General features: G+C 66.8%; 1 protein-coding gene across 1 annotated transcript in view; it reads right to left on the minus strand.

The window, feature by feature from the left end:
* LOC112925829 (ATP-binding cassette sub-family A member 13-like) overlaps positions 1-18198 on the minus strand; it is a 140689-nt gene that overhangs the window by 94089 nt on the left and 28402 nt on the right. Inside the window, exons 10-16 of the mRNA XM_072760177.1 lie at positions 16403-16540; positions 15447-15627; positions 13613-13831; positions 11602-11798; positions 8926-9083; positions 8012-8242; positions 2053-2146 (exon numbers count right to left, since the gene is read on the minus strand). Coding sequence (XP_072616278.1) covers positions 2053-2146; positions 8012-8242; positions 8926-9083; positions 11602-11798; positions 13613-13831; positions 15447-15627; positions 16403-16540 — 1218 coding nt within the window. The remainder of the gene's footprint in view (positions 1-2052; positions 2147-8011; positions 8243-8925; positions 9084-11601; positions 11799-13612; positions 13832-15446; positions 15628-16402; positions 16541-18198) is intronic.

An 18198-nucleotide genomic window follows, 5' to 3' on the forward strand; every position in this document is an offset into this window, starting at 1 on the left:
GGGCCGCAAGTCCAACGGCAGGAGCTGGCGCCCGCACCCCGACACGCCTCGGCCCCCGCTAGCGACCTCAGGCGCTGGTGCCAGCACAGAACAGGAGCCCACATCCCACCCGCAGGTGCAGAGCGCAGGTCCGTCACGCGGGGTAAACGCACGAGCCAGCCGTTCCCCTCCTTGGCACCTACCCCAGGAGACACGCGCCTGCAAAAGCCTGCACACAGGGGCGCCGGGGTCCGTCGGTTAAGCCTCCGACTCTTGATTTCAGCTCAGGTCATGACCTCACGGTCGTGGGATCGAGCCCTGCGCCGGCCGCCGTGCTGGGCCTGGAGCCTGCTTGTCCCTCTCCCTCTGCTCCTCCCTCAACTCCCTCTCTCCTTCTCTGTCAAATCAATAAAACCCTTAAAAAAAAAAAAAAAAAAAAAAAAGCAAGCTTGCATGCAAACGTTCACAGCGGCGCCTTCGTAACCGGAAACCGGCCAAATGAACCGATAAGCAAATCGTGATCTATCCATACAGACGAAGACCGTTTGCAAATCCAAAGAACGAACACACGCTACATGCGTGACCCTTGAAAACACGATGCTACGTGGAAAAAAAAAAAAACAGTCAAAAAGGCCCACGTGTTACATGATCCCGTTTACGTGTGGTGCCCGGAAGAGGCAAATCTGTGGAGACGGGCGGCAGGTCACAGTCACCCGGGAGGATGGGAGCGGATGGCTAAGCTGATGCCCTGTTTTTTTTTTGGGACCACAAAGATTGTCCTAAAATCAACGGGGGGGGGGGGACGGCCGCACAACTCCGAACAAGCCACAAGCCGCCACGCTGGACGCTTTAAATGGGCGAGCTGTGAGGTGGATGGATCCTATCTCAATAAAACTGCTCAAACGAGAGAGAAGCCCGACGCCGCGGGTCATCGGGGAACAGCGATTAAAACCGCAGCGAGGGGGGCACCGGGGGCTCAGAGGGCCTTTGGCTCAGGCCGTGGTCTCGGGGTCCTGGTTCGAGTCCCGCCCGGCTCCCGCTCACTGCCTCCCCTGTCCTGCCCACTCTCTGGCTAGCTCTGCGCTCTCTCCGACAAATACATAAATAAATCTTTAAAAAAAAAAAAAGATTGATTGATGATTGATTGATTTATGATAGACGCAGAGAGAGAGAGGCAGAGACACAGGAGGAGGGAGAAGCAGGCTCCATGCAGGGAGCCCGACGTGGGACTCGATCCCGGGTGTCCAGGATCGTGGGGCAAAGGCAGGCGCTAAACCGCTGAGCCACCCGGGGATCCCCTATATAAATAATCTTAAAAAGGATTTTAAGCCACGATGAGAAACCCCCACATAGCAGGTGCAATGCCTCAGGTTTGCTGGGGTTTGGGGTTTCTTTGGCCCTGGGACGTGGGCAAACAACTGTCACGTGCTGCTGGTGAGCGTGGGGCACCGAGAACCCCCGATATGGGCTCTGACGCATTCAGCTGCCGCTACTTATCCCTGCCTCCGTGCTGCTGGCGGACTGGGGTCTCCAGGGGGGAGGCGGGTCCCCTGGCCCACCCGGGGCGCGCCACTGCCCATTACCAACACCCGATCCGCTGGCGCTGCGGCCACTCAGCCAGAGGCCGAGCCTGGGGTTGGCCCGACGTCGGTGTCTATGCAACGCAGGTGCCTCAGGTCCACACTGAGCTCCGGGGGGGGGATGGAAGCTCCAAGAAGGCGAAGCTCCTGCCTGGGCTTCTCTCCACGGGAACCCACTCCCCCTCGGCACCCCGAGAATGAGGCTGGATCAACCGTTGGGAGCGAGCGGGGACAAGAGGAGCGGCTGTCATGACTCCGATTTTACGTGCGGACAAACCGCTACTACAGTGAACTCGGTTCTGAGGCTGAGAGTGAGCTGCCCCTCGACACAGCCACGTCTTGTATGAGGCTGGACGAGAGCTGCGGGCTTCTGCGTCTGCACGGGCCCTGCCTCCCGGTCGCGCCGTCCGGGCCCCTTCCACCGAGGGGTTCCGGGGAAGGATGCGGGCGCGTGTGCCCCGTGCTTACAGCGCAAGCAACGCCGCGTACTTACAGGAGCCCCGGGCCCGCTCTGGGGGCCTCTGGTCCCGCCGCGCCCGCTCGGCCGCCGACGGCTTCTTGGGACCTTGCAGCAGCGTCAGGAACACCTTTTGGAAAATGAAAAAGGAGGTTTCCTGTTATCCAGACTCGTGTGCACAATGTGCTGGTGCTCCTGGCGTCAGCTACGCGGAGAGGCCCCCAGGACAGCCTACAGCACACGCACACCCGGGCCTCAGTGGCTTTCCCGGCACCGGCCTGGCCCTCGGCTGCGGGTCGTAGGCCGCCCCCGGCTCCACAGACGGGGGAGCACTGACACGGGCCCGCGGGCACTGAGGCCGGACGCTGGGCCAACCGAGGGCAGGAGCGGGCAGGCGGACAGAGGTGCCGCGAGCAGCGTGCGTCCAGCGCAACCCGCGTCTGTGGCCTCCGCAGCCTCTCGGGAAGTCGGACCTGAGCCCAGAAACTGGTCTCAGCTGGTCCAGCACGGGTGGGAAGCCTCGCGTAAGGATCTCCCCGACACGGCTCCCACGGGCAGCCCAGGCGCCCGCAGCGGTTGGTTCCAGCCACGGCTTGAGGTCCCCCTTAGTTGGTGCTGGAAGCAGGAGTGCAGCTTTCGTGTGTTCACATCCCAGGACAGCGAGAGGTGAGAAGCCACCTGAGCCAGGGCGGCGATCCAAGCCGAGAGCCACACCTGAGGTCTCCCGGGCCCAGGGGACCTGAGGGCGTGTGCACGGGGCTGTGCTTGGTGTGCTTGAGCCTGCAGCAGCCTCCGCCGTGGGAAAGGCCGGGCACCGGGCACAAGGGCGGGCTCCCTGCCCAGACCCGGCCAGCTCTGCACCTGCAGGCTCGGGACCCAGCGCCCAGAGCACCGGCTGCAGTCTCGGGAGCAGGCGAGCCACGATGAGCCGCGCAAGTTCAGCGGGAGAGGCTTGCACACAGTAAAACCTCCCCCTTGGTTGTGCAGACCGCACCCTCCGACTCTGCCAACCTAAGAAGATAAATGCACAAGTACAGACTGTCTGCGGGTGCCTTGAGGAGCCTCCAGCCTGCAGGGAGCTGGCAAGCAAGCCTGTGGGGCAAGGGGCGCACGATCTCATCCCACATGACGAGCGTGGGACGGAGTCCGGAGAGAAACCCCACGTCCTACGGAGTAAAGGGCCTCGAGGTCTCATCAGCTCTGGTCAGGCTACTTGTACTCGAAGGTAGCCCCTGGCTGACTCCCAGCAACCCCGGGAAGAGATGCAAACCTCAAGACCACCAGCACCAGCCATGATGGCAACTGAGGACTGTTGCCCCGGGGCGCCAGCGCACCACCTGGGGAAAAGGATTCTGCTTCCGACTTAGCTTCCTCTATGATAAATGTAAGAGTAAGACACGGAACGGAGCTGCCGCGAGCGGTGGGCGTGTTTGTACACAGGGGAAGGTCGGCACTTGCCCAGGGGAAGCTTCCATGGCCGGTCCTGAGAGAAGCCGGGCCAGCGGAGGAGGAGGAGGGGGATGTATGGAGTGGAGGAGGAGGAGGAGGACAAGGGGGAGGACGAGGAGGGGGAGGAGGGGGAGGAGGGGGAGGGGGAGGAGGGGGAGGGGGAGGAGGAGGAGGGGGAGGACGAGGAGGGGGAGGAGGGGGAGGAGGAGGAGGAGGGGGAGGACAAGGGGGAGGACGAGGAGGGGGAGGGGGAGGAGGGGGAGGAGGGGGAGGAGGAGGAGGAGGACAAGGGGGAGGACGAGGAGGGGGAGGAGGGGGAGGAGGGGGAGGGGGAGGAGGGGGAGGGGGGAGGAGGAGGAGGGTGAGGACGAGGAGGGGGAGGAGGGGGAGGAGGAGGAGGAGGGGGAGGACAAGGGGGAGGACGAGGAGGGGGAGGAGGGGGAGGAGGGGGAGGAGGAGGAGGAAGAGGAGTGGGATGAGGAGGAGGAGGGCAATGAGGAGGAGGGGGTGATATACAGAGTGGAGAAGGAAGAGGGGGAGGAAGGGGATGAGGAGGAGGAGAGGGGAAGAGGAGCGGGAGGGAGAGGAGGGGGGAGGAGGGGGATAAGGAGGAGGAGGACCCACGAGTGGAGGAGGGGGGGAGGAGGAGGGAGAGGAGGGGGAAGAAGGGGAGGAGGAGGGGGAGGAGGAGGACTCCGGAGCACCACGTCCCGATGGTCACTTGAGTCTGCTGTCAGCCCGGCCCAGCGACAGCAGCCAGCTCCTGGCCCAGGAGGAGGCACCGCAGCCCAGGCACAGCGTTCACCAAGCGCAGTGATGAAGACTTATTTGGGGGCCCCCGGGGGGGCTCAGTCGGTTGAGCGCCTGCCTCTTGATTTCGGCTCAGGTGGTGAGCTCGGGGCCCCAGGATCGAGACCCCCGGAGCGTGGAGCCCGCCTGAGTCTCTCCTTCTCCCTCTACCGCTCCCCTGCTCGCTGCCACTGGCTCCCGTAAATCAACAGGTAAACCCCGGGAAGAGGAGCACGGCCCGCGGGGACCCCAGGAAGGCGTCGGAGCACGGACCACGCCCCTCAGACCCGGCTGCCCGCCTGCGGTTCGGGGGAAGTGGGGAGGCCGGAGTGGGTGGCGGCGAAGGGCCCCAGGCCACGCACAGGACCCCACGCACCCACCCGGCCTCCTGCAGGACCCTCATCTCAGCTCATCTTCTGGATTCCCTGCAATCAGCTCCGGTTTCCAAAGTCAAAGGAAAACCACATGAGGGCAGGTCACGTCGCTTTTCCTGACGTTTAAGTGAATCCATCACACAAATCGAGTAAGAGGGAGACAGATGATGACATTGCGCCCGACGGTAACAGTATGAACGATCCAAGTCAAGAAGGGGCAGGGGCGGCCAGTGGCTCAGTCAGGTAAGCATCTGGATGTTGGCTCAGGTGTGATCTCAGGGTCGCGGCATCGCCCTCGTCAGCAGCGGGTCTGCTGGAGACTCTCTTCCCCCCCCCCCCCCACTCTCTCTCTCTCCCAAACAGATAAATAAATCGTCTTTAAAAAAGTGGTTAGAGGACCTGAATGGACATTTCTCAGGGGAAGACACGCAGGCGGCCAACAGACCCCTGGAGAGACGCGCCGTCCCCCGTCAGCAGGGGGATACGAGTCCAACCCACAGGAGACGCCCTCACCCCCGTCCGAACGCCTGTCGCCCAAATGACAAGAAATCACAGGCGTCGGCAAGGACGTGGGCAGGAAGGCCCCCTCGTGCGCTGCGGGTGGTGACGGGAACCCGGGCAGGCACGCCGGAACACGCGTGGACGTCCTCGAAAAATTAAAAATAGAATTACCGCGTGACCCAGCGATCCCACCTCTGGGTGGAAATGAAAGGAAATGAAAAGTCTCTACTGAAGAGGCATCTGCTCCCTGTGCTCCCTGTGCTCCCTGCAGCACTCGGTGCAGCAGCCCAAGGGCCAGGGTCCACGGGGGATGAACGGATAAGGAGGGGCTAGTAGACAGACAGGTGGGCAGGTAGATAGACAGACAGACAGGTAGGTAGGTAGGTAGACAGACACACAGAAGGGCACGTAGGCAGGTAGACAGATAGACAAGTAGATAAAAAACAGACAGACAGACAGGTAGACAAATAGATACAGACAGGCAGGCACGTAGGTAGATATAGAAACAGAGCAGGGGCCCCCGGGGCCGGGTGTCTCCCCAGGGCAGGGGGGTCCCAGGGCAGGGGTCCAGCACAGGCTGTCACTGAGTCGGGGTGTGGGAAGGAGGGACCCCAGAGCTGTCGGGGGCGTGGAGGCCCCAGGGGAGTCCCCCATCCCCCCATCCGGGAGGCTGGCAGGAGCCCGGGACCCCTCCAGGGGCAGCTCCGCGGGCATTTCCTGGGCGACCCTGTCCAGCTGGAGCTCCCCAGGCTGCGCGGAGCCCCTGCCGTCAGCCCCACCGGGCGCAGCCTCGTGGGTCCCGGGGCCTGGAGTCAGATTCCCACCCCGGGGCCCTGTGTCCGGCGCCGGGACCCCGGGATGCAGGCGGGGCTCTGAGGGCCGCCCCACAGGGGAGTCATCGCCACCCGGGCGTAGCAGCTACAAAGACCTCAGCTTCTACCTCCATGAAAAACCCCGTCAGAAGCGAAGGCCCCTGCTGCCCGAGGCCTGGGTGGCCCCTGCGTCCTGCGGCAGCCGTGGGGGCCCCGGCGGACGGTGACAGAGCAGCTGCAGGCGGGCTCAGCGCTCGAAGCCTGCTGTGGCCCAGCTGAGGCCCTTGATCTGTCGGGCTTCTACTCAGTAAGGCCTACGACGGAGACGGAGACGGAGACGGAGACGGAGACGGAGACGAGTGGCTTAAGGGTTCTGACGGAGAGAAGGAGCGAGAGGAGTAGGAGGCAGAGCTGACACCTTTCCTGTTCCAGAGTCCCCCTGACGTAGTCCAAGGCTGTGGCTGAAATGCAGCCAGGCCTGATGGTTTGACAGAAGGGACGCAGGGGGCGGGGGGGAGGGGTAAGGGAGAGGGGAGGGGAGGGAGGGAGGGAAGGACGGACGGAAGAAGGGCTTAGGGGAGGAGGGAGGAAGGGGTGAGGGTAAGAGGGAGGAGGAGGGGGGAGGAGTAATGGGGGGACGGAGGGAGGGAGGCAGGGTGAGGGGAGGAGGGCGGAGCGAGGGAGGGGTGAAGGGAAGGAGAGAGTTTCCGGTCAGTTCCTGGGGGAACCGGGCAAACCTCACTAATGAGGCCATTTGCTCACCCGAGTTGGGGGCACGACCTGGGGGCACGAGTTGGGGGCACGACCTGGGGGCACGACCAGCAGGACCCGGGGAGCAGGGAGGCGGGGCCTTTGCACCGGGGCTGAGTCCGGGGCCCTGCTCACGCCCGTCCAGCGTATCCACAAGCCCCGCGGGTGTGGCCGGGCTCGGGCCGTCGTGCAAGGGCGCCAAGCCCACACGCTCACCCACTCGCTCGCGGATGGCCCAGGCGGGTGGGCCTCGAGGTGGGAGGGGGGCTGAGGCCCGGGCACGCGGCCGAGGTTAGGGACCCGCTGACAGGGGTGGGACGGGCCTCTCTGAGCCCCGAGACTCGGCGCAGTCATGGGGGACACGGTCTGGGGCGTCGAACGCCGTCCACACGCACGGGCTGAGTCCCCCTACGTTCACGACCTCTCACGACCAAAGGCCGCCCCGGCCGCGGTGTCCCCGAGGATGTGGCGCCTCCTGGCCCACACCCGCCCCGGCGACGCGCCGTCAGCCCCGTCCCTCCCTACACAGGCCCAGGGTACAGGCCCGGGGTTCAGGCCCTGACGGCCTCTCGGCCCCGTCGCCTCCCCGACCCGTAAAGGAACAGGGGCCCAGATCCTCCCCAGATTTCTACATCTTAACTTGCGCCGTTGGATTCTTATGTTTTGCTTTGAGAGCAGGTGCGGGGGGGGGGGGGGGGCGGTACAGAGGCGGAGGGAGGCAGGGCCCACGCCCAGCACGGAGCCGCCGCGGGGCTGGGTCCCCCCCCCACCCCGAGACTGTGACTTGAGCCACAGTCGGGAGTCGGACGCCTAAATGCCGGCGCCCCCGATGCCCCAGCGCCCCCGGATCTTCGCCCAAAATCTGCAAACCTGTAGTGATGACCAGGTAAGCTCACAGGTGGGGGGGCCTGGCTGACCTCACGGCCCCCCAGCGGAGCTTGCCCTTGGTTTGGGGCCACCTCCTCCGGCAGGACGTGCCTGGCTCTGCGCAGAGACCACCCCCAGGGTGCCGCCACCCGCCCAGCGCCCCGGGGCCGTGTGGGGCCCCCCGAGAGCCAGCAGAGCTCATGAGCTTGACCTTCTGTGCCCTGAGCGTGTCCCTCCAGGCGAGGGGACGGGGCCCCCCAGCTACCGACGGTGTCTGCACCCCTAGCAGCTCCTGACGGCACCCAAGGCCTCGAGCCCCAAAACGCATCCTTCCCTTAAAGAGCGGCCCCGCCTCACGGGGCGTCCACACTCCACACGGGCTCGCACGCGGTGCACGGCCTCCCTCCCCCCCAGCCAGGGCGCCCGGCCATCCGTCCGTCCGTCCGTCCGTACCTCCTCCAGCGTGGTGTCTGAGATCCCGAAGCCCGTGAGCCGCAGGCGGGGCAGGTTGTGCTCCAGGGCCCGGAAGAGCGCCCCGAAGCGGGCCCGGTCCGCGTCCCGGGGAAGCCCGTAGACCAGCTCGCCCCGGCGGCTGTCGCGGAGGAAGGCGTGCGGGACGTGGCTCTGTATCAGGGCCGTGGCCCGGGCGAGGTCCTGCGGGTCGTCGGCCCCCAGCACGGAAGGCTACACCGAGAAGGAAGGAAGGGGGCTTAGTCCCGGAGCGCCCAGTCTCCACCGCCCGCGTCACGCTTGAAATGACAGGCGCCAACAGGCCCCAGGCGTTCGGGGATACATCTTAGGTTTTCCCTTAAAATATGCGGAGGGGCGAGGCTGCTGGTCCCCGGGGACACGGGATCCCCCAGCAAGGCAGCGAGACACCTCGGGACAGCGGGATGCTCAGCCCAGGCCAGAGGAAGCCCGACGCAGGGCCACACCCCGGCACCCCGACCCGCACGACCTCTCAGGGGCCCTGCGGCATCCGCCTGCGCGATGGGCCCTCCCCGGCCCTCCCCGTCGGAAAATGCTCCCGAGCACCTGGGCCAGGACCCCGCGCTCTCTCGGGTGGGGGCTTCTGACCCCACCTGCACCCCCGGTGCTCAGGATGCACTGAGGCCCCAGAGGGTAACCGCCCGGCTCACCCCAGATCTGGGCCGCTGGGCACCTGGGACTCTGCAAGCCCCTTGGTCCGGGGCCACCAGGGAGCTGCTGTAGCCGAGCCCCTTCCCCGGACCACCAGGAGCCCCCCACAGGGACGCTGTGGTCCCCGTATCCTGCTTCTCTCTGGCCCCGGGGCAGCCTTTCCTGCACCTGCCCTGGGGCCCGGGCCCGGTGCTGCCCTGCGCCCCGACCATCCCCGCGCCCCCTACCTGCTTGGTGAGCGTCAGGAGGAGCCCCTGGCCGTAGGCTTCGGTCAGGCAGGAGGGGGGTCCGCAGAAGCGCAGCCGGCCCTGCTGCAGGACAGCCACGCGGTCGCTGAGCGCCTCCGCCTCGTCCAGGTGGTGGGTCGTGAAGATGACCGTGCGACCTGCGGCCCAACACAGCGGCGTCAGGACCCGCAGCTCAGCGGCCCCAGCGGGTGAGGGGGGCCCCGGAGACGATCCAAGGACCCTCCCTGACTCCGAACCAGAAAACACTGAGCCCGACGGTCGGGAGGGCCCGAGCCGCAGCCTGGAGGCCGTGCTTGGGGGCAGGCGCCCCGAGGACCTGATGCTGTTCCCCCACGTCTGCCCCCCCTGGCAACCCCGAGGGGCCAATGATGCACACGGGGTGATGCAGAGGGACAGGAACACGTGCCCAAAAATGGGGGGACGCCTGGTGGCTCCGCGGTGGAGCGTCTGCCCTCGGCTCAGGGCAGGACGCCAGGTCCTGGGATCCAGGGGTCCCTGCTCCGCGGGGAGGCTGCTCCTCCCTCTGCTCCCCCTCCTGCTCTCTCTCTCTCTCTCTCTCTCTAATAGATAAAGTCTTAAAAAAAAAAAAACACTTAGGAATAGTCTAACGAAGACAGTGAAAGGGGCTGTGGCCCCCCACACAGGTGTATTCGGTCCAGAGCTGACCCGGGATGGCCTCTGGGGGATGCTGGGATGCCTCAAGACGCGCCCTAACCTCAAGGACAAGGATCACCTTCCGAGACGCCCCCTCCCCGCTCCTCCCTCCCAAGGTGTGCGCCCCCCACCTCCCCCCCACACCTGCACCTGCTCGTTTCAGCCTCAGTAAGGAACCACCGCGGTCGACCGAGCGCCCGCCCACCACCTGCGGGGCCCTACACCTCTGCGCACAGGTCACCTGCGTGTCCTGAGGCCCTAAGGGCAGGACCGCAGATGCCCCGGGGACGCTCATCCCTCCCAGGTCTGCAGCCACGGACGCCAGGGGCGCGCGCACCTTGGGGCTTCCCCACGCGCTCCCTCGGGGGTCTGTCCCTCCCTCACATCCAACAGGTGCGCCCCAAGGAGCAGCGCAGGTGCAGCCAGGTGCTCGGCTTTCCCAGCAGGAGGTGGGACACAGGTGGATGCATCCCGGGAGGCAGGGTGCAGGCGGATGCATCCCGGGAGGCTGCGCAGGTGGGTGCATCCCAGGAGGCAGGGCGCAGGCGGATGCATCCCGGGAGGCAGGACGCCCATGGGGACCGGCGGTGGGGGAGGGGTAGGAGGGGACCAGGGACAGGGCGGGGGGACCAGGGGTACCTGCGGCCGGGAGGCCGGGGGACGGGTCCGGGGCTCTTCCCGGGGACCCCACTGCGCTGATGTGACTCCACACCCCCAGGCCCTGCCGGCCTCGTCTGCCCTCGGGCCGACCAGTCAGCGCAGCGCCTGCTCCCCGGGGCCCTCCTTGAGCCTCCCTCGAACCCCAGAGTCCCCGCTCACCCTCCAAGGGCCCCGGGAAACGAGGGGTAACCACGGAGGTCGCGCTCCTGAGATTTCCACCGACAGCACGTGCCGCGACCCCGGCTGGAGACCCTGGAGCAACCCCATCACCCTCCCCATCCATCGCCGCCACCTGTTTCCTCCACCCCAGGGGCTCAGGGGCTCCCCCTCTGCTCCCACGTGACTCCCCAGGGCGCACGAGCAGGTGCAGGACGGAGGGGGCTGCGGCCTCAGGACCCCGTGACCTGGGGCGACGCGTTCACAGCTCAGGTGGGGCCCAGGGTCCGGTCCGAGCGGGGAGCCTCGACCCCAGGACCTGGGATCACGACCTGAGCCATGGAGCCCCCCAGGCGGCCCCTCTCTGTGTCTTAAGCAGCAGGTCTCCATGTCCTGCAGGAGATGGAGGCATCAGAAGGCATCTCCCTACACAGGTCGGAGAGAGCAGCGGGGCAGGAACCCCGCCAGCCATCCTGCACCCGACAGCACCCAGCTAGCTCTCCCGGTCCTCGCCATGGGTTTCCAAATTAGGGTGTCTCTGCGTGAAAGGCCACGTCCACGCAGCTTAGGTGTCAGGGTCACAGACAGAGGCAGACGGCAGAGCCCGTCCCTGCCGTCACCTGGACACACAGGACAGAGCAGCGGAGACGCGCGGGGCCCGGGGTCAGCACCCAGCAGGTGCCGGGGAGCACCCAGGCTCCCTCAGCCAGCGCAGGACGCGGGTTCCCGGCCACAGCCGCATGCCCGCCCCGCAGCCTGAGATTCCAGGAGGAGTCGCAGCCCGGACGGGGACAGTGCAGTGGAGATCACGTGGGCCAGGCGGTCACAGAGGGACAGCGGCCCCGGGGGGCGAGCCCAGCACGGCGGACACGCTGCAGGACGCTGCCTCTGGGGTGCTCCATCCCACGAGCACCCCACTCTTGGTTTCGGCTCAGGCTGTGACCTCAGGGTCATGGGGTGCCCCGGACTCCTGCTCGGCGCGGGGCCTACCTCAGGTCGCCTCCCCCCACAAGAGCCCCGCTCGCTCTGCAGTAAAGATCTTGAAAAAACTTCACGACACACCAGCTCCGCCTGCACCCTTGTGACTGTTCCTTCCGAAAGCAGTGACGCGTCCTCGCGGGGCTGGCACCCGGCCCCACGCGGCTCTGCCGCCTCCGGGGACGCTCCGGAGGGGCCCTGTCCTACCTCTGCGGTGCTTGAGGAGGATGTCCCAGATGCCGCGGCGCGAGCAGGGGTCCACCCCGCTGGTGGGCTCGTCCAGAACCACGGTCCGCGACGCGCCGAGGAAGGCGAGGCCGATGGACAGCTTCCTCTTCATGCCCCCCGACAGGACGCGGGTCTGTGTGTGCTGATGCCGCGTCAGCTCCACATCCTCCAGGGTCCTGCAAGGAGAGCTCCTCGCTCTTGTCCCCGAACGCCTAAAGCCTTCCTTGGCTCCGTCCACCCGCCGGGACCGCCAGTGACTGGGGACTCGGCAAACCGGAGGCGCCGACGAGGCCCAGAAGCCACGGGCACTCGGGGGCCCTGCCCCGGCCACCCTCGCCTTCGGAGGGATCACGCCAACGGCCGCAATGCAGGGGCCACGGGACCCACCCAGGGCTGTTTGGGGAGAACAGTCGTCCCCCTCCCAGGAGTATTTTCTCAAGGGACCTAGATTTCCACGGGGTCCTGCGGGGGCATGTGGGATGGGGCGGCCGTGGGGAGGGCCTGTGGGATGCTTGGGGGGGCCGTGGGACGGTGGGGGCCCATAGGATGCTGCAAGAGGCCTGTAGGACGGAGGGGGGCCCATGGGACGGCGCGGTGGGATGCTGCAGGGGGGCAAGCGGAGGCCCACCCACCGCACTCCACGGGGCCACCTGCACAAACCCTGTGGCCCGGCCCACACGCAGCCACCTGCCGTCCCAGAGGAGCTGCTCCCGCAAATGCCACCAACAAGGGACAAATAAGAGCGGCCCTTCTGTGCACGCAGGTCCCCTGCTCCTTCCCAGGGGCGCGCCATGTGGGCGTCCAGGTCTCAGACACAGGAGAGTTTTGGAAGGGGGGCAGGGGGACCCAGAGGCCCTGCACAGGGCGGGGGCGGGGGACCCAGAGGTTGTGCACAGGGCGGGGTCGGGGGACCCAGAGGTCGTGCACAGGGTGGGGTCGGGGGACCCAGAGGCCCTGCACAGGGTGGGGGCGGGGGACCCAGAGGTCATGCACTGCACGGGGGTGGAGGACCCAGAGGTTGTGCACTGGGTGGGGTCGGGGGACCCAGAGGTCGTGCACAGGGTGGGGTCGGGGGACCCAGAGGTTGTGCACTGGGTGGGGTCGGGGAACTCAGAGGTTGTGCACTGGGTGGGGTCGGGGAACTCAGAGGTCGTGCACGGGGTGAGGGCGGGGGACCCAGAAGCCCTGCATGGGGCAGGGGCAGGGGACCCAGAGGCTGTGCACAGGGTGTGGTCGGGAGACCCAGAGGTTGTGCACAGGGCGGGGTCGGGGGACCCAGAGGTCATGCACGGGGCAGGGTCAGGGGACCCAGAGGTCGTGCACAGGGCGGGGGCGGGGGACCCAGAGGTCGTGCACGGGGCAGGGTCGGGGGACCCAGAGGTTGTGCACAGGGCGGGGGCGGGGGACCCAGAGGTCGTGCACGGGGCAGGGTCAGGGGACCCAGAGGTCGTGCACAGGGCGGGGGCGGGGGACCCAGAGGTCGTGCACGGGGCAGGGTCGGGGGACCCAGAGGTTGTGCACAGGGCGGGGGCGGGGGACCCAGAGGTCATGCACAGGCCGGGGGCGGGGGACCCAGAGGTCGTGCACAGGGCAGGGTCAGGGGACCCAGAGGTCGTGCACAGGGCGGGGGCGGGGGACCCAGAGGTCGTGCACGGGGCAGGGGCAGGGGACCCAGAGGTCGTGCACAGGGCAGGGGTGGGGGACCCAGAGGTCGTGCACTGGGTGGGGTCGGGGGACCCAGAGGCCGTGCACGGGGCTATAGGGCTGGACAAAACCCCCAAGGCCGCCCGACTCCACCTTCGCCGCGTGCAGACCACGAGTCCGTATTTTAAGGCGTGAAGCCTGCAGCCATCCTGCACGTTGGCCCCTGCAGCGACCTGGAGCCCCCGGGAGGGTCAGCCTGGGACACGGGTGTCGTCAGGCTGCCGCAGGCCCGGCTCCGCCTCTGGATGGTCACGGGCAGGAGGGCGAAGGCAGGGCTGGCGCTGACCTGTTCACCTCCCGGTGCAGCGTCCGCCGGGTCCAGTGCGGAGCCTTGATGGCGGCAAAGAGCCGCAGGTGCTCGAGGACGGTGAGGTTGTCCAACAGGACGTCCCGCTGCGGACACACGCCCAGCTCCCTCCTGATGGCGGCCAAGTCCGTGTGCAGGCTCCTGCCGTGGACGAGGACGGCCCCAGACGTGGGCGGGTGGAGGCCGGTCAGCACGGATCTGCCGGAGAAGCGCGTGAGCTCGGGGCCCGGAGGCGGCCGCTCCGGATGCCAGACCCGGGGCCGACGGCTGCACCCCACGGCGCTTGCGGGGTGTCGCTGGCTTCCCCCGGGAAGTGGGGGCCCGTGACGATGCTTACGGCCCCAAACCTGAGCCCCTAGAACATGCCGGTGCGCGGGCGTTCAGGGTCATGAACCCAGCTCCCGTTACAGGAAGGAAACCGGCGCCTGGGGCTGAGTCAGCGAGGCACCCGCCTCGGGCTCCCCTACGACCCGGGTCCTGGGGTCCAGCCCCGGTGGGGCTCCCCGCTCAGGGGGGCGTCTGCGTCTCCCTCTGCTGCGCCCCGTTTGTGCTCCTTCTCTCTCCAATAAGTAAATCTTTAAAACCTGGGGAGACCTGAGGCAAGCCCCGCCCGCCCGCCACCCCGCGGCCTGCATGCACGCGGAACGTGTGACCTCCAGCGACCCCGCGGAAGCTCGTCGCCCCGGCCCGGTCAGAGGGAGCCGGGGGACGGCCTGGCTCTGCTGCCCGCTCAGAACCTTCGCTACTCAGGTTTGGGGCCGTCCTCTCGGTTCCGAGACTTTATAGGCACGCCCGCGCCCCTGGCTCGGAGCAAATCCCAAATCCGCCCCTGGCTGCTTATGCACAAGACTAACGGGTGCGTCCACGCAGGAGTATCCACGGGGAGGACCACAGCGGCCCCGTCGACAACCCCGCAAACCTGGACGTAAGCTCGGCCACCACCCACGGCAGGTGTAAGGATGAGCACACGGCCCCAGAGCCCCGCGCCAGGCGCCCGGGGCGATGCGTCACGGCCACCATGAGCCCCAGCGTCAGCGCCCCGAGGGCCCCAGGGAGGCCACGGCTCCCGAAAGTGCTCTGCGCCGGCCCAGCTCGCGGCCCGCACAGCTGCAGCTCCGCCAACCTCCCCGGGACCGAGCCGTGCGGGGTCTCCCCTGCAGAAAGATGACGCACTCGCAGGCCCCAGGCGCCCGCGCTCCGCTGTCGGCGGGATGCAGGGCGCTGGTTCGAGGCTCCGGGCGCCCAAGGGCTCACCGTCCTGAGCTGAGACACTGCGAACGCCCGGCGGGACGGGCAGCTGGACTTCAGCTCCGAGCACAGAGCAAAACTTCCCTTTCTCTGACTTCTGTTGGAGATTTCTGTGTGTTATTTTGCTACTTTGCTTTAGAAGCTCAAAGCGGGGGCCTCCGGGCGGCTCAGCGGGTGGAGCGCCCGACTCCTGCTTTTGGCTCAGGTCCTGGTCTCACGGATTTGGGATCGAGCCCCACGGTCTGGTTCTTTAATCAAACCTGGAGCCGCTGGGCCCCAAAGCAGAAGTCAAGCAGGGACCCAGGCGGTGGAGAACCTTGCAGACATCCCTCCCGACTCAAGTTCCCAGAGACAGGAGGGCGAAAGGACGCGTGGCGGGGGGACGGTGCAGCACCCAGGGCCCACGTGAAGACACGGCGCATCCTCCGCGGGGAGCGAGGGGTCGAGGGACCCCACCTGCCCGCTGTCCCGGGGCCCCGAGGGCCACCACCGCCAGCGCCGAGCGGCTCGGGCCACGGGGCCGTCCGTCTGTCCCGTGTGTCGACGAGCGTGGGGCGGGACTCACATGACAGTGGTCTTCCCCGCGCCGTTGGTCCCCAGCAGGGCGGTGATCTGGTCGCTGTGGAACGTGACGCTCAGGTCTCGGACGGCCGCCTTGTGGGGCTCGTACTCCTTGGTCACGGACACCAGGGCGACGCCCGGGGGGCCTCCTCCAGCCGCCCCCGCCCCGTCGTGTCGCGGGGACCCTGCGGACAAGATGCCGACTCACCCCGACGGGCCCCAGGGCCCCCGGAACGTGGCTCGGCCCTGGCAGCGCAGCCTTGGATGCGGATCGCAGCTCCCAGAAATGCACCCAGCGGCGTGAGTCCCTTCCCCACGGAAACCAAGAGGCCAATTACATCACGGCAGAAATGAAACGGGGTGGCGGGTTACAGGGCGGCCGGGCGGCTCGGGGTCCCGGGATCGAGTCCCGCATCAGGGTCCCTGCAGGGAGCCTGCTTCTCCCTCTGCCTGGGTCTCTGCCTCTCTCTCTGCATCTTTCATAAATAAATAAAATCTTAAAAAATATAAATGGAAGCACCGTGATGGGAGCCTGTGCGTCCAGGGGCTGCCTCTGAAGTCCTGCCTCCACGGGACGGCCTAGGCGAGGCCTGGGGGAACCCTCGTGGCCTCTCCGGCGAGCACACGGGGCAGCTGCCCCCTTCGCCTTAGTTTCTCACGCAAACTCATGCTAGCACCCAAGCTTCGTTTTGCGGCCGTGGAGCAGGTGCACGCGTGCACAGAGGCTCTGCAAACAGCAGGTGACGGAAGCACCCCAGCACCCCGGCCCCGGCCCAACGCCACCACCGGGGGATCGTTCCTCGGGACGTGGCCCCGAGCTGCGCTTCTGAGCCCAGCACGGACCCCGGGGCAGCCGGCAGCCGAGGCAGGTGCACAGCTGGAGACTCCGGCCCCGCGAGAAAGAAGTGAAGCCACCGGAAGGGAAGACGGACGTGACTCCGACGCGGCTGCTTTACAGACCTTCCCTGTCGGAGTCCTCGTGGGGGAAGGACAGGTCAGGGCCAGGCGCGCGGCGTCCTCCTGCCGCTAAGCCACACAGACTCTTCCAATATGATGCGGTAAAGGGGAAATACCACGGTTTCCTTAAACCGAAAGCTCCTGAAAAAAAAAAAATAATAAAACACGATGGAAATCAGTTTATTTTGGGGCAGCCCGGGTGGCTCAGCGGTTTAGCTCCGCCTTCAGCCCAGGGCACCTCGAGTCCCGGGATCAAAACCCACGTCGGTCTCCCCGCATGGAGCCTGCTTCTCCCCCTGCCTGTGTCTCTGCCTCTCTCTGGGTCTCTCATGAATAAATCAATAAAAAAATAATAAAATAAAATGTTAAAAAATAAATAAATAAAATAAAAACAGCGCTGAACAATCGCCGCACGTCCCCCGAGTAGAGCTCGGCCCTCCCCGCTGCCCGGTGACGTGGTCAGTTCCACGCGTGCACGGAATCCTCCAAGTGACTGGGATCTGAGGCCCGAGTGGCCCTGCAGCCACGGAGACGTGGGCGACGCTCACCCAGTGTAACCGGAGGCTCAAGGACACGACCACACGCAGACGGGGCGAGTGAAGGAGGGTGCGGGGCTGGGATCCTATGGGCTGAGCCGTGTCCCCCAAGGTTCCCGCGGACGCCCGAGGCCCCAGCTGCCCAGAATGGGGCGGCTTTGGAGGAAGGTCTTCAAGAGGTGCCTAAGGCCAGGCGAGGCCCCGGGTCAGCCCTCATCCCACCCGACGGACGTCCTCACGGGGAGACTAGGGCAGACGGATGGGACGGGGCCATCAACCAGCCTCCTGCGGCCTCTCCCGTGCCAGCCACGCGGCCGGTGTCGCCGCGCCCGCCCCGAAAACACGCACCCGCAGGCAGGATGTTCTCCAAGGCCTGAGCCAGCGACCAAGCACCCCGGGCGGGGAGGGATGAGCAGCCTTGGATAACCACGGCCTACGCCACACGCCCTGCTCCTGCACCTGCTGGAGGCGACCACGCGAGTCGGGGTGTTGTCAGGACCCCTTCCTCTGGGGGCAGGGGCCCAGCCTGCGGCAGGACATCGCGGAGCTGCTCCGCCGGGCACAGGCCTGCAGCAGCTAACGCACTGTCGCCCGAGTCGAGCGGGGAGGCCCGGCACCTCCGTGCTCCACCGAGGGACCTGCTCGGTGACCAGCATCAGCGCCGTCAACAGCACGAGGGCGTAGGGCGGGCGGGCGACGGACCCAAACGCCTTGGGCGATGAGCGTCTGGATGAGCAGAGGCGAAGGGGCACTGCCCTGCACTTGGCTTTCCCTTCAAAGTGCGAAGGCGCCTCCGAGCATCTACCAGCCCCACCCCCGGGGGTAACCGGGCACGTTATATGTGCAAAGGCCCTGTGCTCCGAGGGCCTGTCCTCCAGGGGAGCCGCCTGCTGGCGCACAGGCCCGGGGGCTCCTCAGCACTGGCCCCCAAGGCCCCGCAGGGGTCAACGCAGAAGCTGGTGAAACCAGGCAGATGGCGCGAAACCAACTTTAACTGGAAGCGCGTGGAGAAGAGTCGATGAAACAAGAAGGCTCAGGGCAGGCGAGGTGTGTGCGGGGAGCTCCACACAGTGCGGCTTGTGGCCCCGAACCCCGCGGGCCTGACCCGGCCTCCCCGCTAAGGCTGCAGGGCGAGAAATGTGGGCGGCTGCACCCACCCGGCACTGCAGGGACAAGACAGACAGGGGACGGGGAGGGGACGCCACCCACCTGGCTCTGCATGGACGGGACAGACGGGGGACGGGGAAGCAGGGGACGCTGCCC

Source organism: Vulpes vulpes, chromosome 5 (genome assembly GCF_048418805.1).
Source record: "Vulpes vulpes isolate BD-2025 chromosome 5, VulVul3, whole genome shotgun sequence".
Taxonomy (NCBI): Eukaryota; Metazoa; Chordata; class Mammalia; order Carnivora; family Canidae; genus Vulpes; species Vulpes vulpes.